Source organism: Procambarus clarkii, chromosome 10 (genome assembly GCF_040958095.1).
Source record: "Procambarus clarkii isolate CNS0578487 chromosome 10, FALCON_Pclarkii_2.0, whole genome shotgun sequence".
NCBI lineage: Eukaryota > Metazoa > Arthropoda > Malacostraca > Decapoda > Cambaridae > Procambarus > Procambarus clarkii.
The window spans coordinates 16759793-16787078 of NC_091159.1; the positions used below are offsets into that span (position 1 = coordinate 16759793).

The 27286-nt window shown below is 45.3% G+C and overlaps 1 protein-coding gene across 2 annotated transcripts in view; it reads left to right on the forward strand.

Annotated features, from left to right (window-relative positions):
- The window catches only part of LOC123746854 (salivary peroxidase/catechol oxidase), a 71016-nt gene extending 46066 nt beyond the window's left edge, over positions 1 to 24950 (forward strand). For both annotated transcript variants that reach the window (XM_069321658.1, XM_069321659.1), the window contains exons 12-17: positions 421 to 568; positions 2002 to 2158; positions 2938 to 3108; positions 7498 to 7641; positions 12631 to 12791; positions 24139 to 24950. In XM_069321658.1, the coding sequence (XP_069177759.1) occupies positions 421 to 568; positions 2002 to 2158; positions 2938 to 3108; positions 7498 to 7641; positions 12631 to 12791; positions 24139 to 24223 (866 nt within the window). In that variant the 3' untranslated portion in view covers positions 24224 to 24950. The remainder of the gene's footprint in view (positions 1 to 420; positions 569 to 2001; positions 2159 to 2937; positions 3109 to 7497; positions 7642 to 12630; positions 12792 to 24138) is intronic.
- The last annotated feature ends 2336 nt before the right edge of the window (positions 24951 to 27286 follow it).

The following is a 27286-nucleotide window of genomic DNA, read 5'->3' on the forward strand; positions in this document are numbered from 1 at the left end:
TCTTGAGAGAAATGAGCCATTGTGAACACTCATACCATTTCCCAGTCCTCATACTACTGTTTATACTCAACACTAACTAATCATAAAGCCACTATATTCACCACACCACACCAACACACCACAACACACCACAACACAACACAACCATAGCACACCACACCACAACACACCACAACACAATACACCACAACACAACCATAGCACACCACAACACAACACACCACACCACACCACAACACAACCATAGCACACCACACCACAACACACCACACCACACCACAACACAACACAACCAGAGCACACCACACCACAACACAACACAACCATAGCACAACCATCCACATTACCATTCACTCCGTAAATGAGTCACTTCATCGCACACACAAATCATTCAGTTGTGACCAAGTGTTGGTCCCTCAGGTCGACGGTTCATGGAGACGTTTGGTCTGGTGCCGAAGAAGAAGGGCTACGCTGCTGGTTACCGCGAGGACGTCGACCCCACTATCATCAACGCCTTCGCCGCCGCTGCCTTCAGATACGGCCACACTCTCATCTCTGGCAACATGGAGTAAGTCAATGGGAGAGCGTGTGTGTGTGTGTGTGTGTAATTACCTAAGTATAGTTACAGGATGAGAGCAATGACCTCACCTCGTTCTGTTGTGAAGACCTCCTGGAACCTCTTGTTCTTCACACACCTCTTTGTCATTCTCTGTTTACCTGTCCTCACCCGTTCTAAGTTTCATCACCTGTTCTTTCACTGTTGTTTTCCTTCTGATGTGACTGTGGAGTAACTTTGATTCGGTCTTGACTTTATTTGGTATATCATGTTCATACCTTTTTTCAGCTGCTCTCTGGTGTTCTGTTATTTCGAATGTTCTTCCATGCCCCTTTGTTCAGTTCCTTTGCTTCCATACATGCCCTATTAAACCACGCATTCTTCTTTTGCTTCTCGGATTTTTCCTTTTGGGCCGGGATAACCTGTTTACTGCATCCTGATACTTTTGGGTGACATAGTCCATCATGTCTTGTACGGACTTAGCTCTGAGTTTTAGGAGTTTTTTAGTTTTTCCTTAGCTCTTAGGAAACTTCTCATCTCCCCATAATTCCCCTTTCGGTATGCCAGCCTTTTGTTTCCTAGTTCATTTTTGGAGGAGATAAATCCTAGCTCTACCAGGTACTCAAAGATCAATACATTGTGATCACTCATTCCCAAGGGTGCTTCCAACTTAACTTCCCTTATATCCCACTCATTTAGGGGTATGTGTGTACTCACCTAATTGTACTTGCCGGGGCTGAGCTCTGGCTCTTTGGTCCCGCCTCTCAACCATCAATCAACAGGATTGACAGGTGTGTGTGTGTGTGTGTGATTTGTGTGGGTGTGTGCGCGCGCGCACATGTGCCAACTCTTTTTTTTCAGTAACGGTAAGCAACTTCCACTTTCTTGGCAGTGTGAATATAACAAATTTGTGTGTGTGTCCGTCTTGTACGAAATCCCTTACAGTTTCTGAACGTTCTTGGCATAGTCGACCTTTTGGGTTAGTTTTCATTAACAGCATTCAGTAGTATAAAAATTAATATTCAAAAGACATTTTAGATAAATAATAATGAAAATTCAAGGGAGCCGTGTGAAGATTCGAACGTATGTGCCTGGTATTCTCAGATGCACACGCTAGACGACTTCACCACGACATGGTCAAAAGAATTACAACCTGGGGTACTACTGTGCCCCCGAGGCTTCTACTGAAGCCGAACCAGGGTTCGACATGATCAAAACTTTTGACCATATAATGCTGTAGTCGTCTAGAGCGTGCATCTGGGAACACCCAGTGCATAGGTTCGAATCCTCATCACGGTTCCTGGGATTATCTCAATGTTATATCACAATGTAATTTCTTTGTGTGTAAATAATAATACAGGACTTTAGTCTGACCAAAAGCACAGACCACCGGGTAAAATTCTCGTGTATAGGCTACTCACCTTGACGTTCTCTTTTTTTTTCAGAGCCTACAACAAATTTGGCATTGTGGAGAAGAACCTCCGACTCAGCGAGAATCAGTTCTCACCCTTCATTCTGTACCAGCAAGGAGGCTTGGATTCTCTCCTGCGTGGCCTCACCATCCAGGCCAGCCAGAAATTCGACCGCTTCTTCAGCAAGGAGGTAGGATGGCGCGAAATCAGTATATTTGAAAGCTCGCAGCCCGGGAGGGAATATTGAATTCAGCTCGATCCATTATTATATGATGCCTTTGTATTCTGAATACTATCTGGGATTTGGGATATTGTGACAGATAATGTGGTACAAAGCTTTACAGGTTTGGTCTCTTCGCCTGGTATGTACTCACTCTTCAGCTTTATTTTGACCTTGTTAGGCATCAACTAGAGACTATACGGTTCAGTTTTGGTCATCACCATACTATAAAATAAACACAAGTTCACTTGAATGTGTGCAGAAAAGGAAGACAGGGTTAATAACAGGAACAAGAAACTTCTTTTATGTAGAAATTATAAAACCTACTTTACATACATTCTCTGGGGAGCACAAGAGTAAGGGGGTGACAGAGCTGATGTATATAAACACCAAATAGAACATTAAAATGTGGATACAAATTGGATAAGTTTAAATTCGGTAAAGACCTGGGTAAGTACTGTTTTGAAAATACAGCTGTGGATTTATTGAACCATTATAGAGTAGCATAATAGAACTGGATCATATAACATATATAAATCATCCGTTAGGAACGTGACATACTAAGTCTGTTGGGGGGGGGGGACCTTCGACAAGCCGCCGGCTTCCTGTACTCGTCGAGGCCACTATAGAGCCTCTCGGGTAAATGTACAAATGAGTTCGGCTCGGAAATGAATACGAGCGATCTGCAGTTGCTTCAACGCTTGACCAATGTTCCCTCACTTCCTCACTAAGTCGCTTCCTCTCCACAGCTGACCAATCACCTGTTCGCGGGTAAGAACAAGTTCGGGATGGACCTGGTGGCCCTGAACCTGCAGCGGGCCCGCGACCACGGCATCCCTGGCTACAACAAGTGGAGGAAGATCTGCGCCCTCCCGAGGGCCAACACCTTTGATGACCTCGCTGATGTTATTGATCCAGAGGTAACCATTGCTATTGCTTTTTTAAATAAATAAATAAATAAATGTTTATTCAGGTAAAGTACATACATACAAGAGGTTTTACAAAAATTGATAGATTTATAGATAGAGCTAGTACATACAATGCCTAAAGCCACTATTACGCAAAGCGTTTCGGGCAGAGGTCTTAGAGGAGCGTTTTATTGTTCTATTATTATTATTATTATTATTATTATTATTATTAATTGTAATAATTCTAATCAAATATTGATTCATATTTTATTAGTATTATTAGTATGGTTATTGATAGTTATTATTTGTACGTACAGTAATTGTACATTTTTTTAAAATTAGAATGGCATCATAAAGTAAAGATATATGTACCCGAGAAGCCACTAATTCTGTAGATAATAATCTTTATTGTTAATTTGTTTTAATTGTATTTGAAGTTATGATTATCTCAATATAATTTTCACCAATATTTCTCACACTGTACACACTATGGCTCTTGTCAACACCACTACTTATTTATATATTTATTTATTTCCATCCGGCGGCTCTTATATATATATATATATATATATATATATATATATATATATATATATATATATATATATATATATATTATTAAATATGACCGAAAAAGTAAGATTAATAATTCTAACACGAATTTTCTCAATCTTTCGTACATTTCTTTTCACTGTTGGAGGTAAACAGTGTTTCACCTCCAACAGTGAAAAGAAATGTACGAAAGATTGAGAAAATTCGTGTTAGAATTATTAATCTTACTTTTTCGGTCATATTTAATAATATATGTCTACAGTAAAGACTGCTACCAATATATATATATATATATATATATATATATATATATATATATATATATATATATATATATATATATATATATATATATATATATATTATCCAGTGTTTTTGTTTTGTACAGTTATCCATATTTGGCCCTTTCCTTCACCTTTTTCGGCCCCTTTTATCCGTAGGTTTCACCCCTTATTTTGGTGGTCAGGTACTTGCCCTGGCGGGTATAAGGACTGTCTACCACGTTTCCTTCTCTATTACGGGCTATTCATGCCCGTGCCACCTCTTTGGTGGCTTAATCTTCATCAGTCATTTCCTTCTCTACCGGCTCACCATAGCCCGTGCTACATGGACATTTCGTTCTGAGTCGCTAAATCTAAAACAACAACGACGTTTCCTTCTTCTTACGGGCTATGCATGCCCGTGCAACCTCCTGATTGGCTTAATCAATCAATTAATCAATCATTTTCCTTCTTCGGTTATATAGGTTTCCTTCTTCGCTTTCGGTTATATAGACTACGTCTAGGTTACAGATGCAACTGGGAGATTGGTGAACCCCGACAGAGAGAATTGCCGCTACCCTCTGTGCCCTGAGGAAAAAGGATAGAGGAATCAGACCGATTGCTGTGGGTAATTCACTCCGGCGCCTCGTCGCTAAGGCTGTTGCTAGAACAGTTAGCCAGGCAGCAGCAGACATGCTGAAGTCAAAACAGCTTGGGTTTGGCATTCCCCAAGGGTGTGAGGCAGCGTCTCATGCAGCTAGAGCCTACATTGCCAACATTACAGATGAAAAAGCCCTGATAAAACTGGATTTCAAAAATGCTTTCAATCTGGTAGGAAGGGATGCAGTACACAGTGCGGTTCATCACCTTTTTCCTTCCCTCAACTCGTTTGTAAACTCATGTTACAGCAAGAATCTAACTCTGCAATTCGGGGAACATGAAGCTGAATCACAAGGTGTCCAACAGGGTGACCCCCCTTGCTTTTTTTCTTTTCTGCTTAGTCATCAAGGAAGTCATTGACAACCTGTCCAGTAAGTTCAACATTTGGTTTTTGGACAATGGTACTCTAGCTGGCTCCCCAGACTCCCTCCCGGATGACATAAAAATAATTCAGGAGCAAGGGGCAAGTCTAGGCCTCACCCTGAACTCTTCCAAGTATGAAATAACTTTCATCAACCAGCACACAATAGAGCAAATAAAGGTTGTTTTTCCTGATATTCATATAACCAACCCTGAGGACAGCACACTTCTAGGAGCTCCCCTTGGAGGGAATGCCATCGACGAGGTCCTTGGTAAGATCATCTCTGACCTGAAGAGGATGAATGAGAAGATTGAAGACATGGATGCTCATGATGCACTTTACCTCATCACCAGATGCTTGTCCCTCCCCAGGCTGACCTACTTTCTTAGATGTTCGCCATCTTTTAAAAATATTAAATTAGAAGAATACGACAGCCTGCTGAAATTAATGCTAGAAAAAGCCATCAACCTTTCTCTCAGCCACCCACAGTGGAAACAAGCTTCCCTTCCTGTCAGACTCGGGGGTCTCGGCGTTCGCACAGCAACACAAATTGCAGTATCAGTGTTCCTGTCCTCTTCAGTGGCATCTGACAACCTCGTGAAAGAAATTCTACCTGACCTAGGTACCTAGGTCAACAGGCAGGGATACACGAGTCCAACTTCAGACTGCACCACCAAATGGGTATCTCGTGCAGGACCAGCACTCCAACCACCAATTTCTGAAGCCCATAAGCAATCCAGCTGGGATCGCCCCATTGTCGACCAAGAAGCTGCGACAACACTACATGACACTGCCTGACTTAGAGCTGTAGCAACTCCCCATGCAGGTGACTTCCTATTGGCAACCCCAATGTCAGCAACTGGCACTCGTCTCACACCGCAGGCCCTCCGAATTGCTGTGGCTCTCCGCCTTGCTGTGCCAATCCACACCGAATACAGGTGTATTTGCGGCGAGGCAGTGACCGACAGGTACGGACGGCATGGCCTTCTCTGCCAAAGGACAGGAGGATGGCATGCAAGACACGGTGAGGTTAATGACATTAAAAGAAGCTTTACCATAGCCGGTTATCCAGCAGAGAGAGAGAGAGAGAGAGAGAGAGAGAGAGAGAGAGAGAGAGAGAGAGAGAGAGAGACCGACCGACCGACCGACCGACCGACCGACCGACCGACCGACCGACCGACCCCCCCGTTACTTAATGCCCCGCAACTCTGAAGAGCCTGTCGGTCGCCCAGTTGGGATCACGGTGAACCCCTGGAAGAATGGTAGACAGTTGGTGTGGGACTACACTTATGTTTCAACTTTAGCCAACACCTGTGTTGACTTCAATGCTGCACAGGTAGGAGGTGCTGCCAATCACCGGGAAGCGGCCAAGTCACGTAAATACAGAGACCTTGATCACCACTACAATTTTGTCCCCATTGCCTCAAGAGACACTTGGTGCCTGGGGTAAAAGTGCTGCTAGTTTTTTGAAGGAGTTGGGGTCTAAGCTAATTGAAACAACTAGAGACCCTAGAGCCGCCAGTTTTCTCTTTCAGCGCCTTAGTGTGGCGATCCAGAGAGCAAATGCTATAAAGGAAATGAGAGGAAACTGTATCCATGGTTCTTGCCCGCCATCTGAGGAGCTGGAGGAGCTCTACAACTTGTGACAAGTAGCCTTGTACCCTGCATGTAACCTATGTTGTAACCCTTTTTGAGTAATCAAATTTAAAAATGGTTAGATATATATACACACATACAAAAAGAATAGGGGTGGTAGGAGAAGAAAATATCAAAGTGTTCACTGAGGATCCACAAGGTCTTCTCTGAGTACTCTTTATTTTCTTCTCCGAGGCTATGGGTCCCTACACTTGCACCAGAGATGGTACCCCTTTTAGGTTTATATATATATATATATATATATATATATATATATATATATATATATATATATATATATATATATATATATATATATATATAATATGTCGTACCTAGTAGCCAGAACGCACTTTTTGGCCTACTATGCAAGGCCCGATTTGCCTAATAAGCCAAGTTTTCCTGAATTAATATATTTTCTCTAATTTTTTTCTTATGAAATGATAAAGCTACCCATTTCATTATGTATGAGGTCATTTTTTTTTATTGGAGTTAAAATTAACGTAGATATATGACCGAACCTAACCAACCCTACCTAACCTAACCTATCTTTATAGGTTAGGTTAGGTTAGGTTAGGTAGCCCAAAAAGTTAGGTTAGGTTAGGTTAGGTAGGTTAGGTAGTCGAAAAACAATTAATTCATGAAAACTTGGCTTATTAGGCAAATCGGGCCTTGCATAGTAGGCTGATAAGTGCGTTCTGGCTACTAGGTACGACATATATATATATATATATATATATATATATATATATATATATATATATATATATATATATATATTTATATATATATATATATAATGTCGTACCTATGTCGTAAATATACATTATATAATTTTTAACTTATCATGCCTTCTCTGGTAAGGAAAGTATTAACCCATGCATCAAAATGTTAAACTTCTGTTATAACATTTTAGAACCTCCTTGTTTTCAGGTAATCAACCAACTGCGGGAGCTGTACGAGGATGTGGATGATATTGACATTTTCATCGGCGGTATTGCAGAGAGGCCCTCGCCAGGCTCCCTCCTAGGCCACACCTTCCTCTGTATAATAGGAGATCAGTTCGCAAGACTCAGGGTATGTATGCATAGTATTCTACAGTATTTTGGTGCAGTAGATAATGTGCACGTCACTTGTTTAAACGGCCATGGGTCTGTTCAGTAGCTGTGGGGGCAGACACAACCTCGCCTGGGGCTTGGGAAGCCTCGGTAGTAATAATAATGATAATGTTTATTCAGGTAAAAGTACATGCATATAAAATGAGTTACAAACAGAATGTTGAATTTCTAGATAGAGCTAGTATATACTCCGCCTAAAGCCACTAACACGTATAGCGTTTCGGGCAAGAAGTGGGAAAAACACTTAAAAACTAGGACAACACACATCCTGTCCCTCGACAATGGAAAAACCAAAACATAAGTGTGTCATTTTTTGTTTCTAGCTCATTTGTAAGTGTGAGCAACAATTATATTTTCTTCATTTGGAGCAAGAAATGTACATAACATCTTTCGTCCACAAATACTAGCCAATACATGCTTGCACGGCCGTCCTATAGTACAATAGGATGGTGAAGATATGTGGTAGATATGGTTTGAAGTTTGAAAAAGTCCATAGAGCTGGCAGGCAGGGAATGGAAGAACGGGGCGAGAATGCAGAAATCTTGAGCAAGGAACTGGAGACGAGGCGAAGAGGGAAGATGAAAGATCGGTGGCCCAACCACCGCGTCTTTGAACTTGAGAAGAGTGAGGTAAGACTGAGTAGGGCGTCATTTGTAGTACACACATGGGATGGGCTCGCAGGCAGCTGGCAGTTGATGGTAGTTAAATGTTGATGTTTGTTGTTGATGTTCCAGCATTTTGTTGGTGGTCTACTTTTTCCTTGATGTTTTCAGTAAACTCGGGCCGTTGGTCTTCTTCCTGAGCTTGTCGGTCTTGGTGATCTTGCTTCGTGTTGTCATTTGGAGTTGAAGGTTGATGGTGTAATGTCGTGAAGAAAATCGGCAGCTGAGTAGTGGCATTTCCGTGAAGGAGGAGATGGTGTTCCAACAGACTCGTCCTCATCCGATTCATTAGATGAGTATGAAGCAGAAATGGTAGATCGTGGAGGTTTAGTTCTTGATGGTTGAGTAGCAGCAGTGGGTACTGCAGCAGATGAAGAAGGTTCCATGGCTGAAGTCTGCATGGAAGTGGCAGAATCGTCGTCGGGTGAAGAGTCAGCAACCTCTAGAGGATCAGACCAAGGATCAATTGCAGCTGAAGTCTCTACTGGGTCGTGTGAAGGACCAGCAACAGCTGGAGAAACGGGTGGAGCAGGAGCTGACAGTAGATCTGAAAGCTCAGCCTCATATACAGTAATGTCAAGGTCAGTAACTGGAGCTGGAGCAGAAGTTGGGGCCTTAGGAGCTAGAGTCTTGTGAGCTGAAGGCACTAGAACAAGAGTTGAAGTCTTCATTGAAGTGGCAGAATCATCGTCGAGTGAAGAGTCGGCATCCTCTACAGGGTCAGTTGCTGGAGTTGAATCTGAAGCATTGTAGACTTCACCAGGAACGTTGAAGGTAGGGAGACCATTCGCTTTGTAAAGAATATTCAGAATTCTCACATTCTAGGGGGTTAGTACCAGCAATCATTCTGGCCCTCAGTGGTAGCCTGAGTAGCCATATTCAGAGTGGAGAAGGTGACCTTCAAGGTGCGGCTGTTGCAGAACACAGTTTCATACACATACATGCCTGGGTTTTCGTTCTCGATGTTATCTGCAATTTCTCCACTGTTAGGTGCCTCACTTTCCCATTCTACGATCCAATGTCTGACCTCACTGACAATGACCGATCGTGCACGAAGGAGCTGTCGTGGGAAGTGGAGATGGAGATGATGCTCTGTACGAAGCCGATAACCTCGATTTATCAGTTTTTTGACGTCTTGCTCGTTAGAGAGGTGAAAACAAAGTTGGTGCCTGCTTGTTCGATATCGTCAAGTACTACTTCATTTACGTTCTTAAGTAGCTTCAGGAGGATTGGCTGGGTGAACGCATGTTCGTGGAGGGGCGTACCTCGGACCTTGTAGTGTTTGTGATACATGGTGTGCTTCCTGGTGGACGAAGGATCTCTCTATAAGACTTGCACGTCACTGGTGATGGCCTACCATCTCTACACGGCATCAAAGTTGGGAGTGGGGTCTGACCATTTAGAGTGAAACTGATTGATAAAGATTAAGCCACCCAAAAGGTGGCACGGGCATGAATAGCCCGTAAACAGTAAAGCGAGTCTTGCTTCCTTATATTTACCCACCCGGCAGAGCTAGGTGCCGTCATCTGGTCACCATTTGGTCCGGGAGACATCTCCCGTCACGCAGGGTGCAGTCGCACCTCCACAGATCTCCAGTATCATCTATTGATACTGGTGATGGCTCAAAAGGGCCACCACTTACGAGCTATTCATGCCTGTGCCACCTATTGGGTGGCTTCATCTTCATCTTAACACATTCACAAGGGAGACATCTCCCGTCATGCAGGGTGCATTCGCACCTCCACAGATCTCCAGTATCAGCTCCTGATACTGGTAATGGCTTAAAATGGCCACCACTTACGGGCTATTTATGCCCGTGCCACCTTTTGGGTTGCTTCATCTTCATCTTAACACATTCATAAGGGAGACATCTCCCGTCATGCAGGGTGCATTCGCACCTCCATAGATCTCCAGTATCAGCTCTTGATACTGGTAATGGCTTAAAAGGGCCACCACTTACGGGCTATTCATGCCCGTGCCACCTTTTGGGTGGCTTAATCTTCATCAATCAATCAATCAGCTAGGTGCCACGGGAGACATCTCCCGTCACGCAGGGTGCAGTCGCACCCCCACAGATGTCCAGTATCAGCTCTTGATACTGGTAATAGCTCAAAAGGGCCACCACTTACTGGCTATTCATGCCCGTGCCACCTTTTGGGTGGCTTAATCTTCATCAATCAATCAATCAGCTAGGTGCGAGAGAGAGAGAGAGAGAGAGAGAGAGAGAGAGAGAGAGCGAGAGCGAGAGCGAGCTGGAGCAACCAGAGTCACGTCCGGCTGTGACGGCTCGATATGGTTTAGTGTTCTAGTTATCACATAGGTGAAGATGACAAGGGCTGCTAACATTAGCAAACAAAATTAACAGTTGGTAAATATTAAAATTATGAATTTTGAAAACGATACAAGAATCCACTGAAGGATGAAATATTTGTGATTGCTATAGTCTATTGTGCACTTTTCCTGTCACCTAATGCTCCTGTTCACCTAGCAGTACATGGGTACCTGGAAGTTGGCCACTGTTGTTGGGTTGCATCCTGGGTCAGTAGTTTGACTGAAGCGACCTCGATAGCAGCCTTAAATGTGTGTTTTTTAAACAACTTTTCACACATTTTGTAGATTTTTGTAATGAATATTGCTAATGTTATTGAATACTGCTATTGCTAATCCCATATTGCAATGCCCTACGATATGTGATAACCAGGGCAAGATGGGATAAAGTTGCCCTGCTACAGTATTAGAAGAATGCAAAACTTTTACAAACTATCCGTGGCTTAGCTGTGGGTTGCCCGTGGCTTAGCTGTGGGCTGCCCGTGGCTTAGCTGTGGGCTGCCCGTGGCTTAGCTGTGGGCTGCCGGTGGCTTAGCTGTGGGCTGCCCGTGGCTTAGCTGTGGGCTGCCCGTGGCTTAGCTGTGGGCTGCCCGTGGCTTAGCTGTGGGCTGCCCGTGGCTTAGCTGTGGGCTGCCGGTGGCTTAGCTGTGGGCTGCCCGTGGCTTAGCTGTGGGCTGCCCGTGGCTTAGCTGTGGGCTGCCCGTGGCTTAGCTGTGGGCTGCCGGTGGCTTAGCTGTGGGCTGCCGGTGGCTTAGCTGTGGGCTGCCGGTGGCTTAGCTGTGGGCTGCCGGTGGCTTAGCTGTGGGCTGCCGGTGGCTTAGCTGTGGGCTGCCGGTGGCTTAGCTGTGGGCTGCCCGTGGCTTAGCTGTGGGCTGCCCGTGACTTACCAGCGGACTGTCCGTGGCTTAGGTGTGGGCTGTCCATGGCTTACCAGCGGACTGTCCGTGGCTTAGTTGTGGACTGCCCGTGGCTTAGCTGTGGGCTGCCCGTGGCTTAGCTGTGGGCTGCCCGTGACTTACCAGCGGACTGTCCGTGGCTTAGCTGTGGGCTGTCCATGGCTTACCAGCGGACTGTCCGTGGCTTAGTTGTGGACTGCCCGTGGCTTAGCTGTGGGCTGCCCGTGGCTTAGCTGTGGGCTGCCCGTGACTTACCAGCGGACTGCCCGTGGCTTAGCTGCGGACTGCCCGTGGCTTAGCTGCGGACTGCCCGTGGCTTAGCTGCGGACTGCCCGTGGCTTAGCTGCGGACTGCCCGTGGCTTAGCTGCGGACTGCCCGTGGCTTAGCTGCGGACTGCCCGTGGCTTAGCTGCGGACTGCCCGTGGCTTAGCTGTGGGCTGTCCGTGGCTTAGCTGCGGACTGCCCGTGGCTAAGGACCTCACAAGAACTTGTTCAAATCGTTACAGTTCTGGTTTGAGTGAACAGGAGTACCAAAGTGCACATCCGTCTTGACATTTATTACTCTTCATTTTTCTATCAAACTTTTATATCAGTATCTTTAACATAATTTAGTTTTTCAAAGCATTTTGCTATACTGTATTGTACAGTACTGCCACACCAGTGGTGAGTACTAAGCCTATAGCGCAGTGGTCAGCGCAGTAGTTTCTCAACCGAAAGGTTACTGCTCTGATTCTCTTGTAGGATGGAATTACGTTTGGGCGCATTTCGTTGCACCTTACGCCTCTGTTAACCCTAACGGTAAACAAGATGGGATAAAGTTACCTCCCAGTTACGTATTTACCCTTTGGTAAATCCTAAATACGTAAGGGTTTACCTAACACCCTTAGGTAAATACGTTTCTGGGAAGTGGTAGATAGTTGTAGATTGTCAGTCGTTTGGTAAACCTCGACTAGCCTAACAGTCTTACTTTCCCGAACAATGGGGAACAATTATGTAGACTATTTCTCTTCATTTATCGCCATTGTCAACTACATGAATCACAATTCTATAATATTTAACAGGTGGGCGATAGATTCTACTACGAAAATGGTGGATTGGAGTCGTCGTTCACAGAGGCTCAGTTGGACCAGATCCGGCAGACCAGTTTAGCCAGAGTGATGTGCGACAACTCCGACAACCTGGAGATGATGCAGCCACTCGCCTTCGTCCAAGCCGAGCTTGTGTGAGTATTCCAAATTGTATTCGTTGTCTTTGGCTTAGTTAAAGTTAATAATAATTTATTAATATTAATAAAGTTTAAAGTTTATTAAAGTTAATAAAGTTAATAATACAAACCTATTTGTTATCAGGCGTCGTCAGGAGTTTGTATAATTTGATTCCTAATTTCAAAGTGTCTGAATGTCAAGGTTACTTGGTTGTCAATATACTTGTCATTACAGGTTTTCATAATTAGTACATACTTGTAAAACTTCTAATATGATGTACCTGTGCTTTAATTACATAACTATTCATGGTTGAATTAGTAACCTTAAATATTAGTGATTTTAGCTGTAAATGTCATTTTAAATATCTTATTTAGCCTTTGTTGAAAACATAAAATTGAGAAATACAACTCCAGTGTTCTTATATATAAACACTAGTTGATTTGTATTACATAAATATTTATAGTAATATTTAAAATTAGGCTCCCTGTTATAGTTACTATGCAAGGGTGCCTCACGCTGCCCATCCCTTGTCACCGGCACGATGGGCTGCCGCAGACAGCTTAGTCAGGGCAGGGGCGGGCTGCCGCAGACAGCTTAGTCAGGGCAGGGGCGGGCTGCCGCAGACAGCCTAGTCAGGGCAGGGGCGGGCTGCCGCAGACAGCTTAGTCAGGGCAGGGGCGGGCTGCCGCAGACAGCTTAGTCAGGGCAGGGGCGGGCTGCCGCAGACAGCCTAGTCAGGGCAGGGGCGGGCTGCCGCAGACAGCCTAGTCAGGGCAGGGGCGGGCTGCCGCAGACAGCTTAGTCAGGGCAGGGGCGGGCTGCCGCAGACAGCTTAGTCAGGGCAGGGGCGGGCTGCCGCAGACAGCCTAGTCAGGGCAGGGGCGGGCTGCCCCAGACAGCCTAGTCAGGGCAGGGGCGGGCTGCCCACAGACAGCCTAGTCAGGGCAGGGGGCGGGCTGCCCCAGACAGCCTAGTCAGGGCAGGGGCGGGCTGCCCACAGACAGCCTAGTTAGGGCAGGGGGCGGGCTGCCGCAGACAGCCTAGTCAGGGCAGGGGCGGGCTGCCTCAGACAGCCTAGTCAGGGCAGGGGCGGGCTGCCCACAGACAGCCTAGTCAGGGCAGGGGCGGGCTGCCCACAGACAGCCTAGTCAGGGCAGGGGCGGGCTGCCCACAGACAGCCTAGTCAGGGCAGGGGCGGGCTGCCCACAGACAGCCTAGTCAGGGCAGGGGGCGGGCTGCCCACAGACAGCCTAGTCAGGGCAGGGGCGGGCTGCCCACAGACAGCCTAGTCAGGGCAGGGGCGGGCTGCCCACAGACAGCCTAGTCAGGGCAGGGGCGGGCTGCCCACAGACAGCCTAGTCAGGGCAGGGGCGGGCTGCCCACAGACAGCCTAGTCAGGGCAGGGGGGTGGGGCTGCCCCAGACAGCCTAGTCAGGGCAGGGGGGGGGGCTGCCCCAGACAGCCTAGTCAGGGCAGGGGGGGGCTGCCCCAGACAGCCTAGTCAGGGCAGGGGCGGGCTGCCCCAGACAGGCAAGTCAGGGCAGGGGCGGGCTGCCCCAGACAGCCTAGTCAAGGCAGGGGGGGGGGGCCGCCCCAGACAGCCTAGTCAAGGCAGGGGGGGGGGGGCTGCCCCAGACAGGCAAGTCAGGGCAGGGGCGGGCTGCCCCAAACAGGCATGCGCATATATATATATTATATATATATATATATATATATATATATATATATATATATATATATATATATATATATATATATATATATATTATATATATTATATATATTATATGTATTATATATATTATATATATTATATATATATATATATATATATATATATATATATATATTATATATATATTATATATATTATATATATTATATATATTATATATATTATATATATTATATATATTATATATATATATATATATATATATATATATATATATATATATATATATATATATATATGCAATTGACGATCACAAAACACTGATCATTTTATGCGGAAAATCCACAGAGAAATATGAAATGAGGTGAACGTTTCGGCTTGTTAAAGCCTTTGTCAACACCAGACTCAAGTCAGGGCAGAGTCTGGTGTTGACAAAGGCTTTAACAAGCCGAAACGTTCACCTCATTTCATATTTCTCTGTGGATTTTGCACATATATATATATATATATATATATATATATATATATATATATATAGAGACCCACAGCCACAGAGAAGGGAACACAGAGCACTCAGGGAAAAACTTGACATTTAACTCTGAATACGAAAGAGTGTTCACTTCTCCTACCACCCCCTTTTTTTTTTATTATGATGTACACTTTATTATGCAAGGTTATACAGTTACATATCTGATTTTATACAAAAAATGAACATTAAGAGGACACAAGAAAAAGTTCGCTTCCTAGAGGCTGTAGATTTCCTCGAACTCCTCCGACGCCGGGCAGGAACCGAGGATGCAGCGGGCATTTCCCCTCTGGATCGCGACACTGAGGCGCTGAAAGAGAAAACTTGCTGCTCTAGGGTCTCTTGTGGTGTCAATGAGCTTGGAACCAAGATCCTTAAGAAACCTTCTTGCACTCTCACCCCATGGGCCTAGGGTCTCAGACCCTATTGGAACGAAATTGTACCTTTGATCTAATTGCCTGTACTTGACTGACTTTTGTTTTTCTCTGTGTGTCGCTGCGGCTCCTGCCGTGCCGGCAGAGAGGGTGATGTATGTCGTTGCCAGGGTGGATACGCAAGTATAGTCCCATGCTAACTGCCTGCCACCCTTCCACGGACGCAGTGTGATTCCGTCTGGTCGGCCGGCAAAGCTAACAGAGTCACGGTTCAGTAGGTTGCGGGGCCTATAAGATATAGGGAGATAGATATAGGAGATATAGGAGAATATATATATATATATATATATATATATATATATATATATATATATATATATATATATATAAATATATATATATATAAATATATATATATAATGTCGTACCTAGTAGCCAGAACGCACTTCTCAGCCTACTATGCATGGCCCGATTTGCCTAATAAGCCAAGTTTTCTTGAAGTAATATATTTTCTCTAATTTTTTTCTTATGAAATGATAAAGCTACCCATTTCATTCTATATGAGGTCAATTTTTTTTTATTGGAGTTAAAATTAACGTAGATATATGACCGAACCTAACCAACCCTACCTAACCTAACCTAACCTATCTTTATAGGTTAGGTTAAGTTAGGTAGCCGAAAAAGTTAGGTTAGGTAAGGTTAGGTAGGTTAGGTAGTCGAAAAACAAATAATTCATGAAAACTTGGCTTATTAGGCAAATCGGGCCTTGTATAGTAGGCTGAGAAGTGCGTTCTGGCTACTAGGTACGACATATATATATATATATATATATATATATATATATATATATATATATATATATATATATATATATATATATATATATATATATATATATATATATGTATATATGTCGTACCGAGTAGCCAGAACGCACTTCTCGGCCTACTATGCAAGGCCCGATTTGCCTAATAAGCCAAGTTTTCCTGAATTAATATATTTTCTCTAATTTTATTTTTATGAAATGATAAAGCTACCCATTTCATTATGTATGAGGTCAATTTTTTTATTGGAGTTAAAATTAACGTAGATATATGACCGAACCTAACCAACCCTACCTAACCTAACCTATCTTTTTCGGCTACTTAACCTAACCTATAAAGATAGGTTAGGTTAGGTAGTCGAAAAACAATTCATGAAAACTTGGCTTATTAGGCAAATCGGGCCTTGCATAGTAGGCCGAGAAGTGCGTTCTGGCTACTAGGTACGACATTATATATATATATATATATATATATATATATATATATATATATATATATATATATATATAACTGAAAACTCACACCCCAGAAGTGACTCGAACCCATACTCCCACAACTGGTATGTACAGGGACGCCTTAATCTGCTTGACCATCACGACCGGACATAAGGAAGTGATAGCCGAGGCTATATGAACCACTTCCCCGCCGGCACTCGGATGGTAATCTTGGGCATAGCATTTTATCAAATCACCTCATTCTTTGGGGCACACGTGAGGAACACAAATGCAAACAAGCCTGAATGGTCCCCAGGACTATATACAACTGAAAACTCACACCCCAGAAGTGACTCGAACCCATACTCCCACAACTGGTATGTACAGGGACGCCTTAATCCGCTTGACCATCACGACCGGACATAAGGAAGTGATAGCCGAGGCTATATGAACCACTTCCCCGCCGGCACTCGGATGGTAATCTTGGGCATAGCATTTTATCAAATCACCTCATTCTTTGGGGCACACGTGAGGAACACAAATGCAAACAAGCCTGAATGGTCCCCAGGACTATATACAACTGAAAACTCACACCCCAGAAGTGACTCGAACCCATACTCCCACAACTGGTATGTACAGGGACGCCTTAATCCGCTTGACCATCACGACCGGACATAAGGAAGTGATAGCCGAGGCTATATGAACCACTTCCCCGCCGGCACTCGGATGGTAATCTTGGGCATAGCATTTTATCAAATCACCTCATTCTTTGGGGCACACGTGAGGAACACAAATGCAAACAAGCCTGAATGGTCCCCAGGACTATATACAACTGAAAACTCACACCCCAGAAGTGACTCGAACCCATACTCCCACAACTGGTATGTACAGGGACGCCTTAATCCGCTTGACCATCACGACCGGACATAAGGAAGTGATAGCCGAGGCTATATGAACCACTTCCCCGCCGGCACTCGGATGGTAATCTTGGGCATAGCATTTTATCAAATCACCTCATTCTTTGGGGCACACGTGAGGAACACAAATGCAAACAAGCCTGAATGGTCCCCAGGACTATATACAACTGAAAACTCACACCCCAGAAGTGACTCGAACCCATACTCCCACAACTGGTATGTACAGGGACGCCTTAATCCGCTTGACCATCACGACCGGACATAAGGAAGTGATAGCCGAGGCTATATGAACCACTTCCCCGCCGGCACTCGGATGGTAATCTTGGGCATAGCATTTTATCAAATCACCTCATTCTTTGGGGCACACGTGAGGAACACAAATGCAAACAAGCCTGAATGGTCCCCAGGACTATATACAACTGAAAACTCACACCCCAGAAGTGACTCGAACCCATACTCCCACAACTGGTATGTACAGGGACGCCTTAATCCGCTTGACCATCACGACCGGACATAAGGAAGTGATAGCCGAGGCTATATGAACCACTTCCCCGCCGGCACTCGGATGGTAATCTTGGGCATAGCATTTTATCAAATCACCTCATTCTTTGGGGCACACGTGAGGAACACAAATGCAAACAAGCCTGAATGGTCCCCAGGACTATATACAACTGAAAACTCACACCCCAGAAGTGACTCGAACCCATACTCCCACAACTGGTATGTACAGGGACGCCTTAATCCGCTTGACCATCACGACCGGACATAAGGAAGTGATAGCCGAGGCTATATGAACCACTTCCCCGCCGGCACTCGGATGGTAATCTTGGGCATAGCATTTTATCAAATCACCTCATTCTTTGGGGCACACGTGAGGAACACAAATGCAAACAAGCCTGAATGAGTTGTATATAGTCCTGGGGACCATTCAGGCTTGTTTGCATTTGTGTTCCTCACGTGTGCCCCAAAGAATGAGGTGATTTGATAAAATGCTATGCCCAAGATTACCATCCGAGTGCCGGCGGGGAAGTGGTTCATATAGCCTCGGCTATCACTTCCTTATGTCCGGTCGTGATGGTCAAGCGGATTAAGGCGTCCCTGTACATACCAGTTGTGGGAGTATGGGTTCGAGTCACTTCTGGGGTGTGAGTTTTCAGTTGTATATAGTCCTGGGGAGGTTCCAAGGGGTTGTCATAGCCAGGGGGTGGTAATGGGGGACGAGCTCCCATGACCTATAAAATGCTCCTATACGGCATGCGTCTCAAATAGCCTCTGACAACCAAGTCCAACTCCTGGCCTGCACGGGTGGCTTAGTCTAAGTCCGGCAGAACTGCTTTTACCGACAGGAGAAGGGGCGAGGGCGTGCCTCTGGCGCCTTAAAACCAGCTGCTCCGGGTAGATGGGACTCGATAGCCTGGGAAGGCAGCCCATCTAGGGGAAGGAAAACCCTGATTTTAAACCTCCGCTGCCTTGCGGCCATACCCTTGTTTTTGGGAAGGCTTCAGGAGTCAACCTCGAGGAAAAATCCGGAGTTGGAGCCCCTAAGGCAGTTCGTTGTTGACGTCGACCTCGTTCTGGCAGCTCCTGCGACGTTGCTGGAACCATGCGTATTGGCATTTGCCTCTCTATTGGATAATTTCAGCAACGTGGAGAGGGGGGACCTGCTGCATGGGTAACAGCTTCTCCTCCATATCTACCTACCCAGGCTTTGCGCCCTGGAGAGGACACTCCAGCTTCGCCTCACAGCGTCGAACCAACACGGGAAGCGACAGTCTACCGGTTTTAAGTCTTCTGCTCGATTGGCGAAGAGTGTGACGCCAGGGGTTGCTTCCGACGGTGGGAGGGGTCATCGCGCCCCACTGGGCAGCTACCGCCCGCCTCAAGCTGGGCAAACCCCAGCCAATAAGGTGTTGCCTCGCCACGGTCCGTTAACCTCACTGGGTGCGTGGGGTTTAGGGTGAAAACTGACAAGCGGCCCGACAACTTTGCACCAAGCAATACCAAACCAAAGAAGAAAATATCAACTGCCCTAAAGCTGGGCACATGGAACGTCAGGACACTGACACCAGGTTTCTCTGACGACCTGCAAGAAATCAATGACGCCCGAAAAACAGCAATCATCGATAGGGAGCTGAGCAAGCTGCAGATGGATATTGTTGCTCTCCAAGAGACCAGGCTCCCAGGATCAGGATCTGTGAGAGAGAGGACCTTCTCTTTCTTCTGGCAAGGAAAACCTCCAGATGAGACCAGAGAACATGGTGTGGGATTTGCCGTCAGGAATGCACTGTTGGGACACATTATGCCACCGATGGGGGAAACCGAACGAATTCTGTCTCTGCAACTGTACTCCCAAACAGGACCAGTCAATGTAATTAGTGCATATGCACCAACCCTGACTTCTCCAGCAGAGGCAAAGGAAAAATTCTACGATGACCTCAACAGAGTCATAGCGAGAATCCCTGTAAAGGAGCCACTGTTCATCCTCGGCGACTTCAACGCCAGAGTGGGTGCCGAGCACAACATTTGGCCCACTTGCCTGGGTCAATTCGGCATAGGAAGGATGAATGAGAACGGGCAACGTCTGCTAGAACTCTGCTGCCTTCATGGTCTTTGTGTCACCAACACGTTCTTCGGCACAAAGCCTCAACACCGAGTATCTTGGAGACACCCCAGATCCAAGCACTGGCACCAGCTTGACCTGATTCTTACCAGGCGTGCAAGTCTACCCAGCGTCAAGATTACGCGTAGCTACCAGAGTGCTGTCTGTGACACCGACCACTCCCTGGTATGTAGCAGGGTCAAGATGCAACCAAAGAAGATTCATCACTCGAAAAAGGCGGGCAGACCTCGCATCGACACCACCAAGACCCGCAACCAGGACAAGGTGGAAGATTTTGCGCACGTGCTCGAGGAAGCTCTTCCTGGCCCAGCTGGGGTCACTGCCTGTAAAAGATGGGAGCACTTCAGAGACGCTGTGTTCAACGCTGCCATTTCCACCTTTGGCAAGAAGACCAGCAGGTCGGCAGACTGGTTCGAGGCTCACTCGGAAGAGATGACACCTGTAATCGAAGAGAAGAGAAACGCCTTGGCAGCCTACAAAGCCTGCCCAAGTCGGCGCAACTTACAGATCCTTCGGGCCGTCCGCTGCAAAGTGCAGCAGAGCGCCAGGCGATGTGCCAACAACTATTGGCTCCAGCTCTGCTCCCAGATACAGACTGCAGCGGATACAGGCAATGTAAGGGGAATGTATGACGGCATCAAGCAGGCCCTCGGCCCAATCCAGAAGAAGACCGCTCCTCTGAAATCTGCCACTGGCGAGGTGATTCAGGACCAGACACTGCAGCTGAAGCGCTGGGTCGAGCACTACTCTGAGCTATACGCCAGGGACAATGTGGTCACCGAAGATGCCCTGAGCGCCATTGAGTGTCTGCCTGTGTTAATGGAGCTCGACAGTGAACCGACCCTGGAAGAACTCAGCGATGCCCTAGACTCCCTTGCTTCTGGTAAAGCTCCTGGCAAAGATGGCATTCCTGCTGAGACCTTGAAGTGCTGCAGAGGTAGCCTGCTCATGGAGCTGCACGAAATTCTCTGCCTCTGCTGGGAAGAAGGAGAGGTGCCACAGGACATGAGGGATGCCAACATCGTCACACTGTATAAGAATAAAGGTGACAGGGGCGACTGCAACAACTACCGTGGAATCTCCCTCCTCAGTATTGTCGGAAAGCTGTTTGCTCGAGTCGCATTGAAGAGGCTCCAAGTACTTGCAGAGAGAGTTTATCCAGAATCACAATGTGGATTCAGAGCTGGCAGGTCCACCATCGACATGGTCTTTTCCCTCAGACAACTGCAGGAGAAATGCAGGGAACAGAAGCAGCCACTCTTTGTAGCCTTCATAGACCTGACGAAGGCCTTCGACCTCGTCAGCAGGGATGGCCTGTTCAAGATCCTCCCCAAGATCGGATGCCCACCCAGGCTCCTCAGCATCATCAGATCTTTCCATGAGAACATGAGGGGCACCGTGGTCTTTGATGGCCTAACATCAGGCGCCTTTGACATCCGAAGTGGAGTAAAGCAGGGCTGCGTACTGGCTCCAACCCTATTCGGGATTTTCTTCGCAGTTATGCTGCGGCACGCCTTCGGATCTGTCACGGAAGGCATTTACCTCCGGACCAGGTCGGATGGGAAGCTCTTTAACCTCGCCAGGCTGAGAGCCAAGACAAAGGTTCGGCTGAGGTGTCTGCGCGACTTCCTCTTTGCCGACGACGCAGCAGTCACTGCCCACTCAGCTGAAGACCTCCAACGGCTCATAACCCGCTTCAGCGAGGCCTCTCAGGCTTTCGGACTCACCATCAGTCTGAAGAAAACACAAGTCATGGGACAAGGAGTGGACTCCCCACCTGACATCGGCATCTCTGATTCCAAACTGGAAGTTGTTCACGACTTCGTGTACCTGGGCTCCACAATCTCTGACTCCCTCTCTCTTGATACGGAGCTAAACAAACGCATCGGTAAGGCATCTACTACCATGTCCAAACTGACAAAGAGAGTGTGGGCCAACAATAGGCTAACTGAGTATACTAAGATTCAGGTTTACAGATCCTGTGTCCTGAGCACTCTCCTTTATGGCAGTGAGTCTTGGACACTCCGCGCCCGTCAGGAAAGACGGCTGAATGCCTACCACATGCGCTGCCTTCGACACATCTTGGACATCACCTGGCAGGACAAGGTGACAAACAACAACGTCTTGGGGAGAGCAAGAATCACCAGCATGTACACAATGCTGAAACAGAGACGAATGCGCTGGCTCGGGCACGTTGTGCGAATGGGCGACGGCAGGATCCCCAAGGATCTCCTGTATGGAGAGCTGAGGCAGGGAAAGCGTCCAGTAGGCAAGCCCCAGCTACGGTACAAAGACGTATGCAAAAGGGACCTGAAAGCCATGGACGTCGATCTTGCTATATGGGAGACACTGGCTACAGACCGTTCAGCCTGGAGGCAGTCTGTTCAACGAGGTCTCTCCAAGTTCGAGGAGTCACTTGCCAAGGAATCGGAGGCAAAGAGACAGAGAAGGAAAGCCGGTAACCAGGAAGACAGACCAGAATCGGACTTCGTTTGTGCTCGGTGTGGGATGGACTGCCACTCTCGGATTGGCCTCATCAGTCACACCAGACGCTGCACCAGGATTGACAACTAGGGCGCAACTCCATAGTCTCCCGAGACTGAAGGATGCCTACTACTACTATAGTCCTGGGGACCATTCAGGCTTGTTTGCATTTGTGTTCCTCACGTGTGCCCCAAAGAATGAGGTGATTTGATAAAATGCTATGCCCAAGATTACCATCCGAGTGCCGGCGGGGAAGTGGTTCATATAGCCTCGGCTATCACTTCCTTATGTCCGGTCGTGATGGTCAAGCGGATTAAGGCGTCCCTGTACATACCAGTTGTGGGAGTATGGGTTCGAGTCACTTCTGGGGTGTGAGTTTTCAGTTGTATATAGTCCTGGGGACCATTCAGGCTTGTTTGCATTTGTGTTCCTCACGTGTGCCCCAAAGAATGAGGTGATTTGATAAAATGCTATGCCCAAGATTACCATCCGAGTGCCGGCGGGGAAGTGGTTCATATAGCCTCGGCTATCACTTCCTTACGTCCGGTCGTGATGGTCAAGCGGATTAAGGCGTCCCTGTACATACCAGTTGTGGGAGTATGGGTTCGAGTCACTTCTGGGGTGTGAGTTTTCAGTTGTATATAGTCCTGGGGACCATTCAGGCTTGTTTGCATTTGTGTTCCTCACGTGTGCCCCAAAGAATGAGGTGATTTGATAAAATGCTATGCCCAAGATTACCATCCGAGTGCCGGCGGGGAAGTGGTTCATATAGCCTCGGCTATCACTTCCTTACGTCCGGTCGTGATGGTCAAGCGGATTAAGGCGTCCCTGTACATACCAGTTGTGGGAGTATGGGTTCGAGTCACTTCTGGGGTGTGAGTTTTCAGTTGTATATAGTCCTGGGGACCATTCAGGCTTGTTTGCATTTGTGTTCCTCACGTGTGCCCCAAAGAATGAGGTGATTTGATAAAATGCTATGCCCAAGATTACCATCCGAGTGCCGGCGGGGAAGTGGTTCATATAGCCTCGGCTATCACTTCCTTATGTCCGGTCGTGATGGTCAAGCGGATTAAGGCGTCCCTGTACATACCAGTTGTGGGAGTATGGGTTCGAGTCACTTCTGGGGTGTGAGTTTTCAGTTGTATATAGTCCTGGGGACCATTCAGGCTTGTTTGCATATATATATATATATATATATATATATATATATATATATATATATATATATATATATATATATATATTATGTATTATGTATTATGTATGTGTGTGTGTGTGTGTGTTCACTCCTCACAGTGATAACTTTGAAAAGTGAACAAATATGTCTCAAAGTGGAATTTTCATACTCTGGAATTTTTGTTAAAATGTGAAGTGAAGTGTGAAGTGAACTAAAATGTGAATTTTTACATTTTGTTAAAATGTAAAAATGTGAAATGTGTTTAGAACACATTATTATTTCCAATTTACTTGCATTAATTGTAGTTATATATATGTGTGTATATATTTTCAGAAATAAGCGTGCTCTCTGCAAAGTTGGGAACCTGATTCCAAAAGTGTCCCTTCAACCATGGAAAAACGAGCCAGTGTGGACATGAACAATGAATTAAGATAACGGTAAAAACATTTATAAATAAAAAATAATGGCTGAACTTAAAAATCCAAACATAAATGTTGAGTTTAACAACAACAACAACAGTAAGGATCTGTACTGACTGAAGCTAAAACAGTACTGTTCAGTATTTACTTTAGTTCAGCTTTAGTTCTAGTTCAGCAGTATTTTCTTTAGCAGCTTATTGTCTTCATGCTCTTTAACGAGCCTCTTTATTATTGATGCAATCATGCAACTTATTGTGTTGCATGATTCAAATCCAAAGGAATTCAGACTGGGAATGCATTTAATTAAATGCAATAACAAAATATAAGTTCCTAACCAACATATCATGGATTGTCCAGATGAATGAAACCAAAATGTGTTTTGAATTTATATATATATATATATATATATATATATATATATATATATATATATATATATATATATATATATATATATATATATATATATATATACCTGTATATATATATATACCTGTATATATATATATATATATTGAAGACAATAAATCGTGCCTATGTAAATGTATCCTTGAATATATGTATTTGATTTGCATAACATTTAATGGTGTTTGGACATTGTTGGAGTGCTTTCCATACAGTTCATCAAATTATAAATTATTACAACCTTTTAGGGTAATACCCAATTATACTGTAATTCTGCTGTTCTGTACTGTCATAATAAATCTTTTTTAATTTAATTACAAATTAATTAACTTTAATGATAACCATGTTATATAGTCACATTACAAGCCTTTTTTTAAATATTGTGTCCTTTTTTCCATACATAAGTGTATATCAATTTAAACATAATGAGGTGACATCATAATCCATCCATATTGTAAACATTAATCTGCTGCCAGTCAATTTAAGAAATATCGAATGTGGTGAATATCACACGCTTCCTGGTCAGGTTAAGGATGTCTTTTAGTATGAACAGTTGAAATTCGTGACCTCAAAAAGGGTGGCGTCTTGGCCTGTGCTGACCTACTTAAGGGAGAGGACTTGTCTTATCGTCTCACACCAACCTCTCTACCAACCTGCCAGAGGCAGAGCTCTCTACCAACCTGCTAGAAGCTACCAACTTACAGTTTACCTAGTGTGATGTAACTGGGTACAGATCACCAGGAGTTAGGGCCAGTTTACCTGGTGTGACGTCACTGGCTACAGATCACCTGGAGTTAGGGCCAGTTTACCTGGTGTGACGTCACTGGCTACAGATCACAAGGAGTTAGGGTCAGTTTACCTGCAGTGATGTCACTGAGTACAGATCGCCAAGAGTTAGGGCCAGTTTACCTGGTGTGACGTCACTGGCTACAGATCACCTGGAGTTAGGGCCAGTTTACCTGGTGTGATGTAACTGGGTACAGATCACCAGGAGTTAGGGCCAGTTTACCTGGTGTGACGTCACTGGCTACAGATCACCTGGAGTTAGGGCCAGTTTACCTGGTGTGACGTCACTAGCTACAGATCACAAGGAGTTAGGGTCAGTTTACCTGCAGTGATGTCACTGAGTACAGATCACCAAGAGTTAGGGCCAGTTTACCTGGTATGATGTCATTGGGTACAAATGTGGGAACCGACCTGTGAGATTTATATTTATTTAATTTATATGAATTTATATTTACGTTAATTTATATATTTCGATAGCAATTTGTATAAGTGGACTGTATTTCTGCAATATTTCTCATAAATCGATCCTTACACATTAGGGGGGTTTATATTAAATTTATATATATGCAGCCAATCAAACTACAGTATTAACTACATATATTAATAAATAAATTGGAGGTGCCTTATCTTATTGTACAGCAGGCTTAGTCCACCAGATATAACTAGGATGTAGACACCAAATTATCCTCGTGTGAGGCTAGCTTCCATCACCCATAGTAACTGATGTACCAAGATTAATTCTTGCTTCCTCTTCTTGTTCCTGTCAAAGGGCACTAGCTGTAAGCCGGAATCCTAATATATGACAGCTATATCAGAGAAAACACTGAATATTAGATAAGGACCAAGGATTAATTACCTGTGTTGAGTCGATTGTTTGTGTTATAACCGGTTCGTCCTTTCTCTACCTAACATTAACTGGCCAGAAATTATTAGATAAACGGGTTTCGGTTAGACACTTCCCTTGTGGTTGTTGACAGCGTGTTGATGATGGCAGAACACTTAAGTCGATCTCCATAACACTTTGTCCAAGAGAAATCATAGGAGCTGAATTTGCTCCACGACTCTGGTCTTAACAAACAATGGCTGACCCCCTCTCACTACAGATACCTTGGCTCTCCTTATCCAATGTTAATAGGTGATAGAAGGGTCACATTTACTCTATTTTGATACTGATAATTAAGTTAATTCAAATGAGATGTTTTTATGATATTAAAAGTCCAAAGACTAATGTATTTAAGAATAATTCCCAACAGAATAGCTGGTGAATTTATAGTACTATGTGGCAATGATATCCCGTTTTCTATTGATGGAAAATTCCACTACAAGCTACATTTTCTATGGGTTAACTTGTGTATACAACAACAGCAATATTATCTGCATAATGCATGTAACATTAGTAAATGGTGTCGGGTTCTCCGACACATGTTGCTTTCCCCCCCCCTCCATGTTGCTTTCCCCCCCCCCCCCCACCATGTTTCTTCCCCCCCTCCATGTTGCTTTCCCCCCTCCATGTTGCTTCCCCCCACCCCCCTCCATGTTGCTTTGCCCCCCACCCCCCTCCATGTTGCTTTGCCCCCCACCCCCCTCCATGTTGCTTTGCCCCCCCCCCCCACCCTCCATGTGGCTTTTCCCCCCTCCATGTGGCTTCTTCCCCTCCATGTGGTTTTCCCCTCCTCCATGTTACTTTTCCCCTCCCTCCATGTTGCTTGTTCCTTGGTGTACTGAAGTTAAGGCGAAGAGGTAGAATAGCTTGTTAACAGAGCCAGAGTGCATGGGGGAATTGTGTAAAACCCCGGTTTGTGTCTCAGACTGTAAGAACCACCAACACCATCCAACACGTGGTAGTGGACCAACATAAACATCGTGTGACT